Genomic DNA, 22233 nt, shown 5'->3' with positions numbered 1-22233 from the left:
ATATGTCTAGAATGCTCTCTTCATGAAGCACCCTCATCTCCTGTATTATGTCCTGAAATTCTTTTTTTTTTTTTTAAGATTTTATTTATTTATTCATGAGAGAGAGAGGCAGAGGGAGAAGCAGACTTCCCGCAGAGCGGGGAGCCCAATGCGGGACTTGATCCCAGGACGCCGGGATCATGACCTGAGCCGAAGGCAGACGCTTAACCATCTGAGCCACCCAGGCGCCCTATGTCCTGAAATTCTTGACCTCCCCAAACTCTCATTTTTGTCCTCTGAACTCAGCAAGACCACTGAGCTCTGTTCTGTTCCCCTTCTCTCCTATGTTAAAGAATTGGAGAGCCTGGAAACAGACTCCAGACAGTGAGTTGAGGCAAGTATAGATCACACTTCATTTGTGTCCTTTCCCTCAGGGATCACAGTCCCATACTTCCTCTTCTACACTGTCTGAAAACCAGGGTTTCACATAATTGGTCCAGTTTTCTAACTGTTCACAACAAAAGGGAATTTCCTGTAGGCTTTCATGGCTAGAAGTAAAAGGCTCAAGCTCGTACACTCAAACATTGTAACTTTATTTTCCTAACGACCTCTGTGACAACATTCTTCAATTTCTCCTAATTCAAGTGATTGTTTTTTCTCATTAAAACAGTGAGGGCCAACATACTCCCCTTTAACAAATAAATGGATGGTCTAGAAAATAATTCCATAAGAACAAGTATGATTCTTGATGATTTTGGTGACAATGGTATGAAAGGGAGCAGACAGTAAGTGTGTTAAAAACTCCTTGAGGATTTATTTAAATGTTATTTAAAATGCTATGCCCTGATATAGCTATTAACTCTAATAGAGCTTGGAAGCTAATTAAGAAGGCCATTTGTAACTACACAGCACTGTGCTTCTGGACTGTGTTTAGGAGATGAACCTGTAGCAAAGAGATTAATAAGAAAATTTAGCCATTATATTAAAATTAACAGAGATCCAGAAACACAATTCATAATTGCTGCTGATTCTTCTCCTCTGCAATATCTACTTAAGCTGCTGTATAAGAGAGCCTCGGCAGACCAGAGTGCCTTTGCTGAAGGAGTCAAAACCATTGGCATAGAGCAGGGCAGCTGAAAACAATGATCCACAGCTATACCCAGGGAGCTTTCCTAACTTGAAGCAAAAACAAATTCAGAACGGCCTGGGAAAAAATACTGAATTTTAGGCCTGGTGAAGAAAACCAGGAACATCTTAGAAGAAAATAAATAATAAATAGGTATTAAATATAATTTTAATGATGGGTATTCTTTAATAATTTGCTTTTAGGAGGACTATCTCATTTTAAAACACACTTTAAAAAAAAGATTTTATTTATTTATTTATTTTATAGAGAGATAGAGAGAGCACGAGCAGGGGGAGGGGCAGAGGGAGATGGAGAGAGAGAATCTCCAGCAGACTCCCAGCTGAGCACGGAGCCTGGCATGGAGCTTGATCTCAGGACCCTGAGATCATGACCTGAGCTGAAATCAGGAGTCAGACACTTAATCTACTGAGCCACCCAGATGCCCCTTAAGACACACTTTAAAAGAATATTATCAAGTTTGGAAAATGTGCCATTTTCTTCTTCAAATCATTTTACCCTGGGAAACTCATATGTTTGGATTGCAAGGCCTTATCTGATACAGTTTAGCCAGCAGTCAGGCCAGCCTCTCAAGGAGGTGGGCCAGGAGAGTCACTGAGTCCATAGACACTGGAATCTGCCAGACTTCATTTTGAGCATAAAATCAGCCATTTAATAGGAGTGTGACCCTGAGGTAATCCTCAACCTCTCCAAATCTTGGTCCCTTAACTTAACCTGTCCAACTTTTGGATCTTTTTAAAGTGGAGATTATAATAGTAACTATCTCCTAGGGTTGAGGGGATGATCAAATGAAATAATGCATGTAAAAGCTTTAGGACAAAGCCTGGAACATAGCAAACAATTTTAGCTATTGTTACTGTTGCTACTATTGTTAAGAAAAAAAAACCCAAACTGCCTCTTGAACATTAGCTTTGTAAATACAAGTTTTATAAAGAGTAAATGTCATAAACTATGAGGCTATAGAAATAATCTGAATGGTTGAATGAAAAGTAATTATCTAATTTTACCCCATCTTTACTGTTTTCCCTAAGAAATGAAACTGGAAGGATGGTGGAAGGGGTAACATATTTAATTTGTCTCACTTTCCCCCTCCCCGCCCCCCCATTTCTAAATGTGTTGTCCAGAATCATTTGGTCCCTTAGTAAACTATAAAATTACATTTTATATTAAAACTCATGAAAATCTCACTCTAAGAATCCGTAGGCATCTCCTCTTTAACTTAGCTGGATGTGGCATTCAGGAAGGTCCTGCTCAGACATACTACCACTCTAGGACAATCAATGGCTCTCTGAAAAAAATGACAAAAAACAAGAAAGTGTCACCTTCGCTGTGCTCCTGATGAAGCTATTTTTTTCTGCTTTCAATGTGGAATATTTGGTCTCCTGACTGATAGATGGCTTCTCTGTTAAGGTCCCAGGATTCACTAAAAAGAGTTGAGATAACCCCTGAGAGGTTGTACAGAAAAATGCTTAAGTTCACAAGCTTTGGAATTGAACAACTCCATTCAAATCCTTGTTCTGATAGTTGCTGATTGATTGGTCAAGTTACTTATACTCTGAGCGTCAGTTTGTTACTTATACTCTGAGCTTCGTTTTCCTCATTTATAAAATAGACATTAGAAGTGGCTTTTACCGGACAGGGTTGTTGTGAAGAATAAAATGGTATATGTAAAGCACTTAGCATGGTGCCCTACTCACAGTAAATGTTCACTGAATATTACTTACTTACTATCTGTTAAATTTTAGCCTGGGAATCCAGATAATCCACACAAAAAACTCAGGACACGGACTACATGCCACTTCCCTCACTACCGATTAACTCATCCACTGAACAGACGTGTGCTGAGTGGCTGATGCTGTGAGGCCCTGTGCTCAATTCTTTCCTTCACTGAAATCCTTTGTCATGAGGGGCTTTCCCGGAGACTGTGAGGGCAGCATCTCTGCTCTCGTGCTAATGGCTACATCACCCTGGGACCTGGTGAAAGACCTACCACATAGGAGATGCTAACAAGTTAGGTTGTTTTTTCTTTTTGAATGAATATATAAGTAAAGGATGAATGAATGAATGACATGATACAAGGATGAGTAAAATGAACTCTTTGATCTCAGAGAACTTGTGTTCTAGCTGAAGTTGGAATTAGCCTCCAAAAGGAAAATGAAAGCAGGAAGGACTTAAGGAGGGTATTTCAGGTAGTAGGATCACCATGAGTAAAATACTGAAAATTTCTTTATTTTTTAAGATTTTTATTAATTTATTTGAGAGAGAGAGCACAAGCGGGGGTAGGGGGAGCAGAGGGAAAAGCAGAAGGAGAGGGAGAAGCAGACCCTCTGCTGAGCAGGGAGCCCAACATGGGGCTTGATCCCAAGACCCTGAGATCATGACCTGAGCCTCAGGCAGATGCTTAACCAACTGAGCCACCTAGGCAACCCCCCTTTTCTTAAATACTGAAAATTTCTATTATACTTATGCTAGTATAGTCCAGCAATAATGGCAAAAGAATGTGTAATCAAACTTGACATTTCTAGAAGACCTTTTAACTTTCAACAAAAAAAACCCCCACAGAAATATATTTATTACTTATCATAGAAAAAAGAAACTCTAGTCAATTTTATATCTGAAGTCAAAGGAGAAAAGAGAATATGCTGTCACATACTGTTCTATGTCCAGTCAAGCCTAATCCTGTCTCAGTGTCCTTGCCTTATTTGCCAGTGGTTAGGAGTACCAATTACTACCCACTCCTCTTCTCCATCCTACAGCTAATTAGGAAGAGACAAAGGCAGAATGGGGATCAGATATCAGCTTTATCCAGGGTCCCCTGGTAAGGATCTAATTGGAGAACTGGCAAGGTCTCCTACCTACCCTCCAGTCAGAACTGAACACAACCTGATCCATGAGCTGGGCTGATGTCATTTTAAAACCCAATCACACCATTCTTCACCCCACCCACCTGTCCCAAGGCATTCCCCAAGGAAATAGGAAACAGAGGGGAATGCTTGGCTGAGCAAAGAGATAAAGGGGGAACCCACTTCCTACTTTAAGCAAAATGACCTGTGAATCTACTAAAATATGTGGCTGACCAACATGACTAGCAACTTACTACCATGGATCAGAGGACCAGAATGTTTCAGTGCAATGGACTCCTTTAAGAAAACATGAGGAAAAGAAATAAAGAGTCCCTGCATCCCCTACTCCATGTGCAACTTTTTATTTGGGAGAGAGAGGATGTTATACCGTATTTGGATGAAATAGATCCTTGTTCTTCTGCTATAGATAGCAGAAAGCCAAGCTTCCTGATTTGGTTTATTTTATCTCTAACTAAGAATGGCCTGATACGACAAACTTACAGCCTATAATAACTAAAAAAGCAAAAACCAAACCAAAAAAAAAAAAAAAAAAAAACCCCAAAACAAAACAAAACAAAAAACTCCAGAAACAAAGCCAAAACCAAAACAAAACAAAAGTACTATAACTCAAATATCCTAAAACCAAACTGATTCCATTGTTTATATATCTTATAAGTATAATCTGGGAGGAATTAAATCATTTAGTTGCCTGAGTGTGCAGTTTTCATCTTGGAGACAATGCAAGAAAACAGTATTACCCAAGTTCAATACATGTTTAATCCATGTTTTTTTGAGATGTCATAAGGAGTGCAGATAGAGGACCTCGCATTTTTTTGAGATTGCACCTATGTCAGCCCTGTTAAAGAAACAAAACTGTGGAGTTGTGAAGGTCCACTTTTGTTTGTTATTTTTGTTGTTGTTGTTTGGTCCATGTACCTGAGTAGACCTGCAAATTTTTGCTTAGGAAAATCTTGGCTTTGTTTTGCTATGTCTGCTACTTTTTCATAACAAAATCATGAGCTCATTGGCACAATTTATTAAAAACAATCAGGGAGAACTGTCTGAAGAACACACAGTCTACTCTTCCAGAAATTCTAAAATGTACACCTGAATTAAAAGAGTTCATCTACTGTAATACTGAATTCAATGAGTTGCACCTACTATGGAAATGTGATAGATGATGCTATTTATATCATCACACTATGGCCACATGGGGCCCCAAGAAGAACTTCTGAGCTTAGTGGTAAGAATACTGTTCCTTCTTAGTAACTGATTTGCCTGTATCTTTGGGTCGTCACAGACTGAAACACCTACCAGGTCCATGTCTTACTGTTGGCAGTAGAAAGTTTAGAGTGGAATTTGTGACCCATCTGCAACAGTGGCTAGATCATGCCTATCATTAACCGCATTCCTGGCTCTTCCTGATGGTAATTATTCTTATTTTCTTCCGTTCTCCATATTTTGATTGATTCTGCCTTGTATTTTATATACCCTACTAAGCTGTCTTCTCTCCCTTCTGCAGCATGATGATGCATAAATGGAAAACATATAAAAATGTAAGCAGAGATATCATCCACATGCACAATGTGATTACACTCTTCAAAGACCTGGTAAGCAAATATCTGAGATTTCTTTTTTTTTTTTTCCCTAAAGATTTTATTTATTTATTTATTGGAGAGCGAGCGAGAGAGAAACAGCATGAGAGAGGAGAGGGTCAGAGGGAGAAGCAGGCTCCCCACTGAGCCGGGAGCCTGATGTGGGACTCGATCCCAGGACCCTGGGATCATGACCTGAGCCGAAGGCAGTCGCTTAACCAACTGACCCACCCAGGCGCCCAATATCTGAGATTTCTAAAGCTTTATCTATACAATTCTAGAACAATGGGCTGAAAAGTGAACACTTCTAAGTACACTAGCTTGACACTCTTTCATCAGTAAATTCTGATGCTATGTAGAAACTGCCTTTGAATATTAAGAGTAGCTATGATAATATACCGTGTTGATACAGTTTAACAATAAAAAGACAGAAATGTTCCCTTTTTCCACGAGCCTAGAGCTCCTAAGAGAAGGGAGACTACTGTGAAAACGTGAAATTCATTAAAAGTGAAATCTTCCATTCCTGACAACTTCTTTTTATTTGGATTTATTCACTTTCCAGGGGGCAGAAAAGAACAACAAAATATAACCAAAATAGGGGCGCCTGGGTGGCTCAGTTGGTTAAGCGACTGCCTTCAGCTCAGGTCATGATCCTGGAGTCCCGGAATTGAGTCCCGCATCGGGCTCCCTGCTCGGCAGGGAGTCTGCTTCTCCCTCTGACCCTCCCCCTCTCATACTCTCTCTCTCTCTGTCATTCTCGCTCTCAAATAAATAAATAAAATCTTTAAAAAATATATATATATATATATAACCAAAATATTAAAGACAGTTTTAACAGCATATACCAGAAGAGCATGGTTCATATTTACCTTAAGGAAAAAGGTTCCAATGAGGCCGAAATATAATTTTACTTTGAATTTTAAGAGAAGCAGCTTTTGAGCTATTTTAAAATTCCTTTCATTTAAGCATAGAATCAGATATTATTACATATAAAATTTTTAAAAGCACTATTACTATCTTATTTGAAAGAAAACATTTTTTATAAACTGTTTTGCACCTAGTTCTTTTTTAATGTGCTCTGAAATTGTGGTTTTTTAAAAATTCACCTCCTGTTTCTTTTCCAGCCAGGGTTCAAGAGTGAATATTTTTTTCTCCTCAATTAGTCTTACACCTAATAACAAATGAGACTGCTTTCCGAGTTTTTTAGTGACAAAATATTTTAAAAAGACAGTATATATCTGAATTTCCCCCACACCGTTTCAGACTCAAATTTGTTATTTTCTTCTGAAATCTGTAATTTGTTACAAATACCAAGATATAAAAAAGCACTCTTCTGGATTTTCTGGTAAATACAGCTGACCTAAAGTTTCATTTCTAGAAAACACAATTAACCAATTAAAAATCTTAGAATTTTTGTTTTTGTTCCAAAAATATTAGTTTAACCTCAACAGATATCTGTTCTCTTAAGACAGCGGTGTGTGCGCCCATAGAAGAGTATCTGTTCCAAGAGATAAGAAGGGAATCTGTGTGTGTTGGCAGTGGGCTGGGACCCTCCCTAGGGCCTGCTAGGGTTTGATCTGGAGAGGAATGATAGCAAGTTTGAGGAAATTTTTCCCTTGAACATGGAAACTCCTGGGTTTACCAAATAGAATTACAGAAAAGAAGCAAAACAAAATGAAACAGTTATATCCAAGAAAAATCTGAGAAGAACCATTCAAAACGTGCGAGACACACTGTACTTAAAATGTACTTGAAGGCTCATTTCTGTAAGGGCCGTCTAAACATCCCCAAGCTCTACTATTCAGGAATCTTATTTCCAGGCACAGTGTCCTGGAGCATTTGCAATTTTTCAGTTGGAACTCTTAGCACTTTAAAAATAGTCTAAAGTCAGAAATTGAAATACTGATCTATTTTTCAACCCCCAAGTCGCTCCTTAGTCAATATAACACTGAACGTTTCTGAACAAAGGGATTCTTAAGGCTGGCTGTGGTTCAGGCATGTCCTAAACTTATTAAGGGGAAAATAAGTTATTCACAAAAGAAAAAAAAATTATGTCTATCCTCGGTTGGAAAAGATCTATTTTCCCCTTAATGCTGAATTATGTATTCAATCAGTTCAGATTTTATTTTGGACCATTAATCTGTAATTTAACAGAGCTGTTAAAATAAATGGATGTTTCGGTCTATTTTATGTCAGGTTGTTTACTAGAAAAATAATTCAGTGGGCTGAACATATAAAATATAGTTTCCCTTGTGTGACTTCTTACAAGTGGATACATATACCCTTGGAAAAATTTACATGTTACATTTTAACAATGTAATTGCTGACAGTAAAACACTTCAGGTAATACAAAACAATTTCTATATCTTAAATCATAACTATATTCCTCCTGCGACCTTTAATAGGATAAGAAATCTTTCTATAACTAGTTTTTAACAGTAAATTTCTAGAATATTTTCAAGCCCACACAAAAGGTTTATGTAATTTTCCTTTAAGAATTGCATATTATATTTCGCAAATAAAGCTAGTCAGAGAAATGCATAACAACATTACAATTCACAAATATTAAGAGAATTCAATGACCTCCATTTCTAGGATCCACTCCTTAGAGAATGCCACCTGGTCCTAAAGATCCATTTTACATGAAACTTCCACCTAAGGACTGCAGGTGACAAACCTTGCAAGACCACATTCTAGAAGGTACTGCTAGGCTTCATTTGTCCTTACCATAGCTGACTGCCATCAAACTGCCATCCAAAACTGCTTTAGGGAAGCAGTTCCTCCGCAATCTTTTCAACAGATTCCCTGTTTTAACATCCACCTGTGTTACTGCAGAACAGTCTGACCCGGATTGTGCCATGGAGCAAATAATAACACTAACTGCAACTCCAGACAGAAAAAAATAGAAGTCAATTTTCCAGACTCTTGTGGGAATACAGAGCATGTCTGCTGAAACTGAATCCAAGAGTTCAATGATATTGTAGACTCAAGTATTTCTTTATATTCCACGTAATGGCTTTTCCGTTCTTGGTGTTTTATAACACACTACTGAGCCATGATTTAGAAAGTGAGGGAAATTCTCCCTCTCTCTCCCTCCCTCTCTCTCCCTCAAGTTGAATTGTATGAAAATTATAATTGCAAAGTGAAACTCTAACAGAAAAGCCACAAGGGTTGTTCCATGTAGTGCTTACTGAATGCCACTGCTGCGATTTAAGTTAGTTTATGCCGATTTTCTTTATTTCCGGGGAACATCATTTTCTTTATACATTAAACCTAAACTTCTTTCCTTTGGGTTTTGTTTTGCTTTATTTTTGCCAGGGAATAACCAACTCTACAATCTGTCCCTAGGACAGCCTGAGCATTATATCCTCACTCTCTGTCATTTACCTCTGTTTTATCTTCTCCTGGCAAGGATGGACATGTTCTTTGGCTGATACTACTGTTAAGCTACATTAGGCTTTCTCTTTTTACGCAGGGGCTACCAGATTCTCTATTAGTTCTATACAGCTGCCACTTTATATTATTCTGAGAGCAGAGATGCTAGCAATTCTCTTCAGTATAACTGAATAATAAGCCAAATGGGTTCATTTCCATTTGGTGTACAATCAAGCATAATAACAAAGATTACCTAAAAGAAATAGGGTTAAAACTGTATCTAAGACTACAGAGGGAAATACTCAAAAACCTGAGGAAAAGATACTGTTTTCCCCTGACATTAAAAAACTTACTGTAAAAATAATGTACTTGGTTCTATAAAGGGTGTACGTCATCAAATTGTTAGTACAGACATTGAGTGATTTCCTCTAAACAAACACAGGTGTCAGGAAGCTTAAGCATATAAATAGGGTCAGTCTTTATTTTTCTGTAAACTTGCTTTAAAGTCTTAAAAAGTAATGTTCTGGATCAACAGAACAGGGCTGGTACCAAGGTGCAGTTCATTCCCTGCTCTGCATTTGGCTGGGAAAATACTTGGTCCATGGCTGAAACTAAAGTGCCCTTAATGAAGTCCTGCTTTATAGCAGTGAATAGTAAACTGGAGATGGCATGTTGGAAAGGAAGTCTTGAAAGAAGGTGGGGTCCATAACAAGAGGACCTCACAGAGAGAAGGGAGGCAAGAAGCCACGAATCACAAATGTTTTGTTTCTCTGCAAGAAAGAAGGCCAAGGTGTAAGACTCTTCATGTGCTCTTATCCCAAGCTCCTGAACATGAGATGTTCTTATCCACTCATCCGAATACATCTCTGTTGAAATTAGAAGTAAAACAAATAGTAATGTTGCCAGCTGAAAACAAACAAGGTGTGGTTGTGAGCATTTAAGAGCATATTGGAATTAGCCTCCCAGTTTTAGAGAAGCTGAGAACTGAGGACCCACTACGTGACAGGGCTATGATATTTCCTTGTTTGAGTACCATAACAACCTTGTGTGGTGTACATTGTTATGTTATTTTACAGGTGTGGAAGTGGGGGCCCAAAGAAGGCAACTTGCTCAAAGTCACACCACCTAGAACATCAAGCAGCCAGGATCATAACTCAGGCCTGTCCAACTTCAAAACCCACATACTTATGTCAAAAGCTTCATCTTCTTGAGAAATTTATGGGATAGAATTTTATCCTGGGAAACTAAGGAATAGACTCAAATCCAATAAAATACCTTGCTTTTAAGTTTAGATTTGTTATGCCCTTTTTCTTTTTAGATCTGTAGCCCAAACATCCTTTTCCTCTCATCAAATGAATCATTAACCTCTATGATAAATTATGGGATTCTCAATAATGTGAAATTATCACCAAGTCCAAAAAGAACATAAATAAAACTATTATATATTTTAAAACTTGAAATGTGAGTAAAGATATATATAAAACATAATAAACTTAACACATTCATAAATAGTAAGCTGAAAAAAACTATATTCTGCGAGCACAAGCTGCAGCAGTTGGGGGGGGGGTAGGCAGAGGGAGAGGGAGAAGCCGACTCCCCACTGAGCAGGGAGCCCGATGCAGGACCCTGAGGTTATGACCAAGGCGAAGGCAGACGCTCAACCGACTGAGCCACCCAGGTGCCCCACTATATTCCATTTTTATGGTATTTTTAAATTTCTATATTAAAAAAATATTATATCAAAGCTTTATAATTACATGCTAAATTACAAAGTAATGTATGACTCAGAGAAATGAGGAAAATTAAAGTATATTTAATAAAAATGAAAGAAAATCTTCATTTGAAACATAATAACACACGCACATTAGTTTTCATTAAAAGAGTTTAGACCTTCCTAGTTGAGTGTTTGTTTTTGGTGTCTGCATCCACTTTTTAAATATTTCCATTTCCTCCACACACATAGCTCTGAAGAGTTATGAACAGGAAGTTTTGTCCTGTATTTTCCCCAGTAGAAAGTTCTCCAGCTGCATACTGACTTACCCATTGCCCCAAATGTTAAAGTCCAGGACAAAGTTTTAATTACTGATTTAGGAAAGATGAGACATTTACAAATTTAATACATTTTGTCCTTTTTTTCAGACCATGTAGAATGAAGCCTCAGTATGCTTGAAAAATCTCTTAGCAACTGAGAGCAGGGCCGGCCAACAATGGATGATTCATTGATTTAGCTTGAGTGTGCAGGAATGTCTGCCAAAGGTCTGCACAGACTCACATTGCTAGACACTATGGTAAAACGTATTCTGACCTCTTTTAAAACTCTATCAGAGCGGAAAGCTAAACTTGCAGCTTTCCAGCAATTCACTGGCATCTGGAAATATGCTTGAATTACAATATCTTGCTTTGAAAATAATCAATAGACTTTCTTAGATTATAATTTTCACCTAATTTAGACAATAGCTACCATAATTAGGGATTTCCAAGGGGACGCCACTGTGTTTTTAAGCACTAAAAATAATGGTTGCCCATTCAATTTAAATCTGAAAGGAGGCTTTTTTGAAATCTGAAACTGAAAGAACTGATTGTTAGCTTTTTGTAATATTGACCCAAGGATTATGCAAGATTACCTTAAACAATAACTTGCACATTTAAAATTGGTAAACAGTATGCAACAGATACCCAGTTTCTGTCAGTATATGTATATAGGTGGAGATTATACCGAAACATCCTATCTTATGCTTACATAAAATTCAAAAGACCTAAATTCTTTTGCTTACATCTGTCATTTCTCTTCTCCAACATCCTTTTTAGGGTAAATATTATTTCTCCTGCTTTAGAGTTGGAAGACAATGCACATGGAATTGAAATTGTTTGCTTGAGTTCATAGCTATTCAAAGGCAGGTCCCAATTTACAATATGGATTTTTATAGTTTAAAATTCAGTATTAGATTCACCATACTACTTCAGCCATCACAACTTCAGCAGCAATAATAAAAATCATTCATCCAGGGGCGCCAGGGTGGCTCAGTCAGTTAGGCGTCTGATTCTTTGTTTTGGCTCAGGTCATGATCTCAGAGTCGTGAGATGGAGCCCCATGTGGGGCTCTGAGCTGGGCGTGGAGTCTGCTTGAGGATTCTCTCTCTCTCCCTCTGCCCCCTCCACCTTCTCTAAATAATAATAATAATAATAACAATAATAATAATAATTCATGAAATCAAATTCCTTTTTCCCCAGTGTTGGACAAAGACATACTTTCTAGTTTCTTTTGCTCTTGACAGACATAAGCACAGAACAAGGAATTTTCTGCCTTGAAAGGCTTCTGCTTTTGGCTACCTTACTTCATCCTTCTCCTTCTTCTTTTCCTCCTCCTTCTCTCCTTCTCCCTCTCTTTTCCTTGCATTTCTTTTTTTTTTTTTTTGCAGGGGGGTGTGTGGTAAAATATTCAGACAATAAAGATTAACTGAAAGATTCCACCCACCCTCCCTTCTGGTCCCTCCCTCAGAAGTAACCATTGTTATCAATTTGGAGTATTTTTTTTTCATACTGTTGTCTGGGTATCTGCATAATTACACAATGCATTTAAAATAAGACATATAATTTTGATTTGTGGTTTATTTTCTCTGTTTAATATATTATCACATTGTTCTATAAATTACTTTTTTTAAAAGCACTTCTTGGAAATGTTTCCATATTTGTACATCTACTTCATTTTATTTATTTTTAATTTTTTTTATTTAAAGATTTTATTTATTTGACAGAGAGACAGAGAGAGAGCACAAGTAGGCAGAGGGAGAGGGAGAAGCAGGCTCTTGCTGAGCAGGGAGCCTGACACAGGGCTTGATCCCAGGACCCTGGGATCATGACCTGAGCTGAAGGCAGATGCTTAACCGACTGAGCCACCCAGGCACCCCCATCTACTTCATTTTAAAAATTGCTAAAAAGTATCTCATAATATATACCTTCCCCTTCTGAATGGGGTGAATTACACACCTCCACTAAAAATGTAGCTGTTCTTCCAGCGTAAGCTAGATGGACAAACAGAATGAAAGAGAAATATATGAAAAAGTACAAACAAGTAAGGATATTTAATTTTTTACTTAATTCACTGATGACAATTCTATACATCTGACAGTAGCAGAAGCAATGAATGGGCTTACTACACTGAACAATTTGAACTAACCAGTAAAAACTGAGGAGTAAAGTGGAAAGGATGGGGGATCTTGCAAGAAAGGGGCCATGTCAACTTGGGGATCACACAACAGGTGTAGAGAGCTTTATGGGGCAAACTTCAATAAAATATGCATGGTCCCTGCCCTCCCAGGGCTAATAACCTAACTTTATTACTTTCCAACTTCATCTCCTGTTCTGCATTCCCATAGTCACTGTGAGTCCAGACTCTCAACATGTCCAGCATCAACTACTATAGGAGCCCTAAGAGGTTTCCCTGAATCCGGTGTTTTGAACGTCTAATCTACACAGAGATACTGCCAAACAGCAAGATCTGATCACATCACTGCCCCAATGAAACACCTTCATTATTTGCCACTGAACTACAATATAGGATGAAGCATGACATCTCAGCTTGGCATCCATAGTGTTAAGTGCTCAGTGTTTCTCCTGCCACTTAAAGTTCTAGTTACGTCAAACTTCCTACTGGTGCATAGAGATCCTCTGTCATACCTTTATGCTTTTTCACATAGTGCCTAAACTACCCTCCACCTTTCCCCGTCTGGAACGCCGATTCATCATTCTAGACTCAGCTCAAACATTGTTATCTTTTGTGAAAGGGCTACTGAACTCCACAGCAGGTATTTAGTTCTGTGCTCCCAGAGCAGTTTGCATTCACCTCTACAATGGCATTTCATGCTGTAACAGCATTATTGGAATGCACGGATGAGCCTTCAACCCTGTTTATAGGAAATGCTACTTATTGGTCAAAACAAATTTTGAGGATCCTATGCTAAAGTTTTTACCAAAACTCAAGCTATCAGTCATAACTCATTGCTTCACTAGTCTTCATTCCCTACTTGAATTGTTGTGCTAAAAGTTAACTAGGGAGGTTCAATGCCTATTTAATCACAATGATTCTCCTTACATATATACCAGCAGAGACTATGAAAAGATAGATCTGAAAAAAATTCCTTAAAATTAATGTTTATCTCCTTTTGAGAAAAGGGAAAGTGAGATTAATATTGAATATTTTTAGTTTAGGTACTAAATATGATTTAGTTTAGAATGCATAAGTTGAATATATTTTAAAAGATAACTTTGCAGTGATAGGCATAGCTTAGTCCCAAGAATATTTTGATTATCAATTTTACTTAACTTTATCTCACAAATAATTAAGTCTTTGCTTCTCTGATGGAACATCAAAGCAAGTAAAGCAATGAGAAATATCCCCCTGCTTCAGGTGTAACAACCTTGGGAAATATGGACCAAAGCCAGGAGCAGACATTCTGATGAGTGAGGGAGATATTATAACAGTGTAGAGTCACCATCAAAGTGGGGTTAGGCTGTTGTAGACATCACCTATGGGGCTGAGATGGTATCTTGAGATCCAACTCTATCCAACTATGTTTTTCATAGGTCCTCTGACTGAGTGTCTGGCCAGGACCAGTGCCAGGCCAGTCCTGGTCCAGCCCACAAGTTATTACAACATCATAAAAACCACTGCATTGCTTGGGAAAATATTCAGCCACCGCCATCCATGAAACAGAACAATAGCAGTTTGACAGAGAGGCAGAAGTCTAAGAAAGAGCAATCAATTGTTATAAATTATCTGAATTAAATTTTCACACAAGGGCTTTTAGAATAGAATTATTGCTTAAAGAAAGGTAGGCTTGTAGGCTTCAGTTTTTGTTGTTATTTTGGCGTGGCTTTAAAAATAGTTAACTTTTGGGGCGCCTGGGTGGCTCAGTTGGTTAAGTGACTGCCTTCAGCTCAGGTCATGATCCCAGAGTCCTGGGATCGAGTCCCGCATCGGGCTCCCTGCTCAGCGGGGAGCCTGCTTCTCCCTCTCCCACTCCCCCTGCTTGTGTTCCCTCTCTCGCTGTGTCTCTCTCTGTCAAATAAATAAATAAAATCTTAAAAAAAAAAAAAGTTAACTTTCACAAAGAAGAGGAGCTAAAACAAAGAATCATGAATTAAACATCTGGCACGATTGCAATAAGTAGCCGAGAATAAGATTTTAAAAACAAACTACAAGTATTGAGGTCAAATAGGACAAAGAAAAGACTTGACATCACTGGAAAAGCAATTAGAAAGATAATGGACCTGCCTTAAGTAAAATGCTCCTTTGTCTGACAAAGTAAATGTGGACCCCAATAGGGAGGGATTGGTGTGGTGCTGATTACCACATCATGCTATCACTATCTTTCATTTCTGGATCCCAGCCTTTAGCAAAATGGCTGCTCCGTGTACATCTGTCTAGATCCAGATGCCAAGACAGCAGACAATTAATTCTATTGGGCCCTAAACATAAAGAGTGTGAAAGAGACATCTGCAGTTCTTGATATCTGCCATGATGACAACTGCTGAGCCATTTGAGGGTAAATGCTGTGTTTCACTCATTTCGAGGCTCCCCATGGAGATGGCTGCTGAGGACTTCTTAGAAGTCTTATTCTGGTCATGCTGGCTTCTGCTCTGAAAAGGAGGAATCTTAAGAAATCAGAGAAAGATCAGCTGAAACCTCTGTCCTCTGCACTGTAGAAGCCAATCAATAGCTGGAAAAGGAATTAGAAAGGGATGAAAGCAGAACTTCTACCCCACCCAGGCCTGGAGGAATGTTCTGCCCTGATACCATCAGGGCTTCCTTCTAAATTATCAGGCCAATGTAGAACATACTTGTGGAATTTGGGAGAGAAAGAGGCATTGGACTGATTTTTTAATTCCTACATGTACCAAATTCTAGGCATAGTGTCAGTGGTAGGAAATAGAATATATATATTTTTAAAAAGCAATTTAAAACATTTTGTTTTAGGCCTAGGATAGACTCTCATTTATTATAGACTGTCTTTATAATTCAACTTTATCTGATGACAATAATTTACTGAGTGTGGAATCTACTATACCATGCTAGATACTCCAATGCTATTTGTTAAATGATACAAAAGAACACAAAGGTCATCGGTCTGCTGTTGGAACACAATAATGAGATGTAGCTCAACATCCCACTTTGGTTTTCTCCCAAACTCCCTCTCCCACCTTTGTCATGTTCAGGCATCTACTGATGATCCCTCTGCCATCAGATGGAGGGAGAGGAGGTGAATGGGGAGGACTTTCTCTCCATTCTTGGATTGGTTCCCTAGGGAATGATGAAACAAGCCTCTTAAGAAGAACACAAATAGTGAATATGTATAAAACAATTTGAGGAAAGGTGACCTTGTAAATGTATTCTGGAATATACAGCTGGAGTAAGGTGTAAAATAAGCTCATCACTGTGAATGCTTTGGTAGAAAAATAAAATCAAAGATTTTTTAAAAAACCTATAATATTACATAATGGAATCCACATATCACCTTGCTGAATGATTATTACCACTATTGAGCTACAATTATTTTTTATAGGATCAAGGAAATTTAGTGCCTTTTAAACAACTGACCCAAATCTCTGATAACCAGGGAGTAAAGGAAATTCACTTATAGTTTTACCATATAAGGACATCGGACCTCAGGCCTATGAACCTGTGCCTTCGCACATATTTTTTTGCAGCTGCTGATACACTTCAGAGCCAAAGCTGAGCTTTGAAAGTTTGGATTCCTGTGTGTTGTGATAATCAGCTGGGGTTTGGAAATGCTTTCAAAAATCTATTGCTCTGGCACTTTAACAAGGCTTCTGAAAAAACAATTTAACATCTGGAATCAAGTATTTTGTGGAAGTCCAAGACCAACAGAACAAAGAACATTTCTTTCAGTAACAGTTAAAATGTGGCACTTCCCTCTTCTTCATCAAATAAATGGGTTTATTTTATAAAGATTCTGAGTTGGTTTATAATAAGTCAAATATGGAATAGAAGCAAGGTGTAGAAAATTGGATGCTCTAGATATCACTGGAAGTCTTTCCTCAATGTGCTTCTATGTCATTTCATATCATTTCCTCTTCCAAAACTCAATTCTGAAAAATAAACAAACTATATAGTAAAGCCTCCTTCATTTAGCCTTACAAGAGACTCTGAGTGAGGATCAGTGGAGAATCTAGAGAATTCATCTTTCACCTTTTCCTACGTGCTTCAGAAGAAGGCAAAGACAATGACTGAGCATGTGTATTTCTTAAGTCTCTGGACAGCCAGGTAACTCAGATCAAATGCAAAAAGGATTAGTTATTTCTACTGAACGTTCACTAATTTCTACAGAATTTCAGATATTGTTTAAAACACAATTAAAATGTGCCCCCCAAAATGTGTTCCCTACTAAAATAATAATAGATGACAACTATTGAGTGCTTCACATGTGACAGCGGACCCTTGAATAACATGGGAGTTAGGCGCGCTGACCCACTCACTGCACAGCTGAAAACCTGCACACAATTTTTGACTCCCCCAAAACTTAACTACTATCAGCTTACTGTTAACCAGAAGCCTTACAGATAATATAAACCGTTGGTTGATTAACACATATTTTGTATGTTGTAGTATATACTGTATTCTGACAATAAAGTAAGCTAGAGAAAAGAAAATGTTATTAAGAAAATCATAAGGAAGGGCGCCTGGGTGGCTCAGTCGGTTAAGCGACTGCCTTCGGCTCAGGTCATGATCCTGGAGTCCCGGGATCGAGTCCCGCGTCGGGCTCCCTGCTCAGCAGGGAGTCTGCTTCTCCCTCTGACCCTCCTCCCTCTCGTGCTCTCTGTCTCTCATTCTCTCTGTCTCAAATAAATAAATAAAATCTTTAAAAAAAAAAAGAAAAGAAAAGAAAATCATAAGGAAGATAAAAACATTTACAGTGCCGTACTGTAAATAATCCATGTACAAGTGGGCAAGCACAGTTCAAACCCATGTTGTTCAAGGATCAACTGTATTATCCTTTTCCTTTTATGATGAGTAATGAATACAGTGATACAGTGGAACTGGCATAGAGAAAAACAAATAGAACAATGAAATGGAAGGGTGCATCCAGGAAAAGACCCACACATATACATAAGGACAAGACTCATGACAAAGAGGACATTATAAGATTAGTAGGTAAAGGAGAAACCACTCATTAATAATGTCACAATGACTTAGTTCTCCATATAGGGAAAAAATAGAAAGAAATTGGATCACTTCCTCATATTACATATAAGAATACATCTTAAATGGAAGTAAGGTCTTAAATTTGAAAGGCAAAACTCAAACGCTTTTAAAAACAATGTAAGAAAAAGGATCTGACTACATTAAAATTAAGAGCTTCTGTTCATCAAAAAATACCATAGAGTAAAAAGGCAATACAGAAACTTAGAGGCAATATTTGCAAAACATGTATCCAACAAAGGATGTTTCTAGAGCATATAAAGAATTCTTTTGAAAAAGGAAAACAAAAGTGGAAAAAATGGGCAATCAATAAGTACAGAAATTTCAAAGAAGTTGAAGAGACAGTGCCTGGCATATGGGCGGTACTCAAACAGTATTTGTTGAATGCATGAAAACACAATTAGCCCATAAACATATGAAAAGATATCCTACTTCACTGGTGATCAGGGAAATAAAATGAAAATGACAATGGGATACCATTTCATACTCACTATACTAGAAAAAATTAAAGTCAAATAATAGCAAGTGTTGGAGGACATGTGATGAATGCAATAGCACTTTCATCCATTGCTCATCCATAAATAGGAGCAATCACTTTGGGAAACATTTTGGCATTACTTAGTATGTATTATATATATATATATACTATATTGTACCTTACAATCCACATCTACCTGAGAGAATCTCTCACACTTGTGGCCTAGGAGGCATGTTTAAGACTAACTACAGGATTGTTCATTATAACAGCAAGAAACTAGAAACAACTCAAATGTAAATCAGCAGTAAAAATGGATAAATTTGGTATATTCATATACTAGAATATAGTACATAGTAATGTTAAGCAAAAGAAATCATCCCCAAAATACAAAGTTGTGATTCTATTTATGTAAAGTTCAAAAAAAAAGACAAAAGTAAACACTATATTATTTTGAAGGAAAATACATAGGTGATTATAAAGAAAAACAAGGGAATAGGTTAACATAAAATTCAGATGAGTAGTTAGTTACCTCTGTGGGGAAGATTATGATTGAGGAGGGGTATCCAGGGGCCATCTAAGTTTTGGTTTTTTAATCTGTATAATAAATATACAACTGTTCATTTCCTTGTTTTTCTTTAAGCTGTTCAGTTATAACACCCTTCTGAATGTATAATGTAGTTTTCAATAATTTAAAAAAATCGTATGTGAGCTGCATTTAAAAAATTTTTTTTGAGCTTCATATTTAAATAAATCAAATTCTACCTGAATCTTACCATAGGAATTACCTACTTAGATAAATTATAACATGAAAGACTTAGTAGAGAAAAGAAAATAATTCCCCAATGTCTCTATGTTGATGTTCATACTTTTGAATTTTGAGTTTACTTATATTAGGACACATTTGTATAAAATTTACCTCAAGGTATGAAGAAACAATAGATCTTTTCTGAATTTTTTATTTTAAGAAAGTTACTCATTTTATCATGGCCTTTGTATGACCATGACTTTGTTTTCCTTCTACAAATAGTATCTGGTTAGCTTGATTATCTGCAGGGAAATGCTCATGAAGTTAATAACATATTTCCACATGATATTTATTTTAAAAACTGTTATTCCTCATTTTTGCAAAAGAAACTCAAGTTTAGAATGGCATGGTCAGATCTGGATGGATCAGACAAATAAACTGGCGTTTTTAATTTTTAAGTAATTTTTCTACACCCAACATGGGGCTCGAACTCACAACCCTGAGATCAAGAGTCGCATGCTCTACTGACAGAGCCAGCCAGGCACCCCTAAACTACTGTTTTAAACCAAGGTTCTCTCAGAAGCTTTCACTGGGTAGTGTTCCTACATGTAAGACCATGCAAGATAACACTGGATTTTATTTTATTTTCTAGAAGATAATTTTTGTGTATGAAATCTACCAACTGAGAAATGATCAAATTACCAGGTGAGAAAATCTGATTTTAGTGTACAAACTGTCTGCACTTGGGGATGAAATCGGAGGCCTCTCTAGCCAAGCTGGCTGGGCTGGAAGGCTGAGTGGAGCACAGCGTGCAGCCAAGAGCCGGCTCTAGCCAAGGACAGCTGCCTTCTGGCAGGGATGGGTCTGTCCTCTGCTGGGTGAGTTGGGAGTGGAGGCGAGGGGAGCCAGGCCTGTGGTCAAGAGCCCCATTCACAGAGAGGCAAGTGGGCTCAACATGCTTGCGTTCTAGGAATTTTAGTCCCCATCCCTACATCATGCCAGTCTGATCCCCAACATCACCACCTCAGACACTCCAAATGTTGACAGGCCCTCTCCTGAACACTTTTACAATTTAGGTGACTGACGAGTACAATCATATTTTCTGAGAGTTTAAGCCAACAGGGTCCTTTGAAGAAAACCAAGGTTAGACTGTGAATCACATCTCATTCTAGAGCTCTTATAGCCTTAAAACTGTTCCTCTTTATCAACATAACTTCTTGTAACTGATAGCATCTTCCCGCAGAATTATCCAGCACAAAAAGAATGAAACAATCTGTCATCTATTTACCCAAATGGCATCTATTTAACTTATTTGCACTATAAAAACCATAACTCTCATGAACTGAAGAACAACCTTAGGAGACCAACTGCAATGTGTGCAAAATAATTGCGAAATACTCCAATTTGAAAACTAAAACCAAAAAAAAAAAAAAAAAAATTCATGCCAAGCTGAGATTCTTCCAAAGATGGTCTCAAACAATAGTCTTAGAAATTTAACTATTAAGTGTATTTACCCACATGCCATTCCACTAATGATTGCATATAATGGATGCTTTGCGGAAAGACTGTAGGAAATGGTGGCCGAAGATAAGCTTTCAAAGAGTTTGATTAGAATGAGCATAATGACCAAATCTACAGAACTCTTTGAAAACACTGGTGTAAGAGGCTGAAACAGCGGCTTCACCTCTTTGAACCTCATTTGTTATGAAGCTTGCTGCTGCTGTAGGCAGATAAGATCCAAGACCAAACACAAAAACATACAGTTGATTCAGCGAGGCTTATCTCAGCAACTGGACCTACTCTGTCAAAAAAACTGGCCCAAGTAAAGTATTTTCCCTTTTTTGCCCAAACAGTTCAAGGTCTCCCTTCGGTGTGCAAAAAAGGGAAAACATGAAAGGTTAATTTTTCTTCTGTTCCTTAAAAAAGGACCAATAAACCTCAGTAAAACAAGAAATTTATGAAGTTCTTTAAAAAACAAATTTCTTTTTAGATGGTTTTCATTACACAATGTGACACATCTGGGGTTTATAATTTACAGAAACAGAAAGTGAAAGACCATTAGCTTGGTCTAGAATGGGGGAACTTGATGCTGTAAAAGCTGGTGGAACACAACTTATGAACTAAATACCAGGGGAAGCCCTCACATTTCATAGGGATTGAATATCTCATTTACATATTTCAGTTAAATCCCTGAGTTTTCCGAGGAGTCAACAAAAATTTTTATCTTTCAGGTTCTTACTCAAGCAGGCTGGAAAATGTAGCATTTTTTTGGATGTTGGAAAAGCCCTTCTCGGTTCAGAAATGTTCCTGCTGCCACTTTCAACACAATTCCTACATTCCCTCGGCTTTCCTGGCCCATTTGGGGTGCTTCCTGGTTCAGGAAGTCAAAGCACCAGCATTGATGTATCATGCTGTGCTTCCTACCCCATAACCAAGGTCAGAGGTGGGTAAAAGTGTGGAATATACATCATAGGCCAGGATAGGAGAAGCCAATAAGATCTCCCCAACTTGGCTACGTCTTCCCTGACTGCTCACATGTAGCTGGGTCAATGCCTGCTTAAACAAGAGGGAAAGTGGCTTTGCTACCTCTGTCTGAAATAGGTTGGTCACTGATCCAGCCCAACCTTCCCCTCTGGAGGAAACCAGTAAGGCAGGATCTATAATCAACTGATGGAAAATTTTACTTGGAAGACATAAATTGACACATGGCAAACATGATACATTTTCTTAGGAAAAAGCCGTTTGAGTTTGCAGCCTACCACAACTCCAGGGAAAACCATTCACACTGAATTTTATATGAATGGTGTTTCCTGGAGTTATGCAATGTAGTGACCCATTGGACAGTAGCAAGCAA

General features: G+C 37.9%; 1 protein-coding gene across 6 annotated transcripts in view; it reads right to left on the bottom strand.

The window, feature by feature from the left end:
• Nucleotides 1-22233, bottom strand: part of DDAH1 (dimethylarginine dimethylaminohydrolase 1) — a 238556-nt gene that overhangs the window by 65544 nt on the left and 150779 nt on the right. The window contains exons 1-2 of one of the 6 annotated variants that reach the window (XM_035018132.1): nt 8289-10477; nt 2312-2411 (exon numbers count right to left, since the gene is read on the bottom strand). The exons of 3 other annotated variants lie outside the window; for them this stretch is intronic. In XM_035018132.1, the coding sequence (XP_034874023.1) occupies nt 2312-2359 (48 nt within the window). In that variant the 5' untranslated portion in view covers nt 2360-2411; nt 8289-10477. Of the gene's footprint in view, nt 1-2311; nt 2412-8288; nt 10478-22233 lie in introns of those variants that run through there. 2 more of the 6 variants (XM_035018131.1, XM_035018133.1) reach the window with 2 other exon arrangements.

Source organism: Mirounga leonina, unplaced genomic scaffold, assembly GCF_011800145.1.
Source record: "Mirounga leonina isolate KUSES-001 unplaced genomic scaffold, KU_Mleo_1.0 Mir_173, whole genome shotgun sequence".
Taxonomy (NCBI): Eukaryota; Metazoa; Chordata; class Mammalia; order Carnivora; family Phocidae; genus Mirounga; species Mirounga leonina.
The sequence above is the reverse complement of the archived record's forward strand: the minus strand, read 5'-3'. Positions and strand labels throughout refer to the sequence as shown.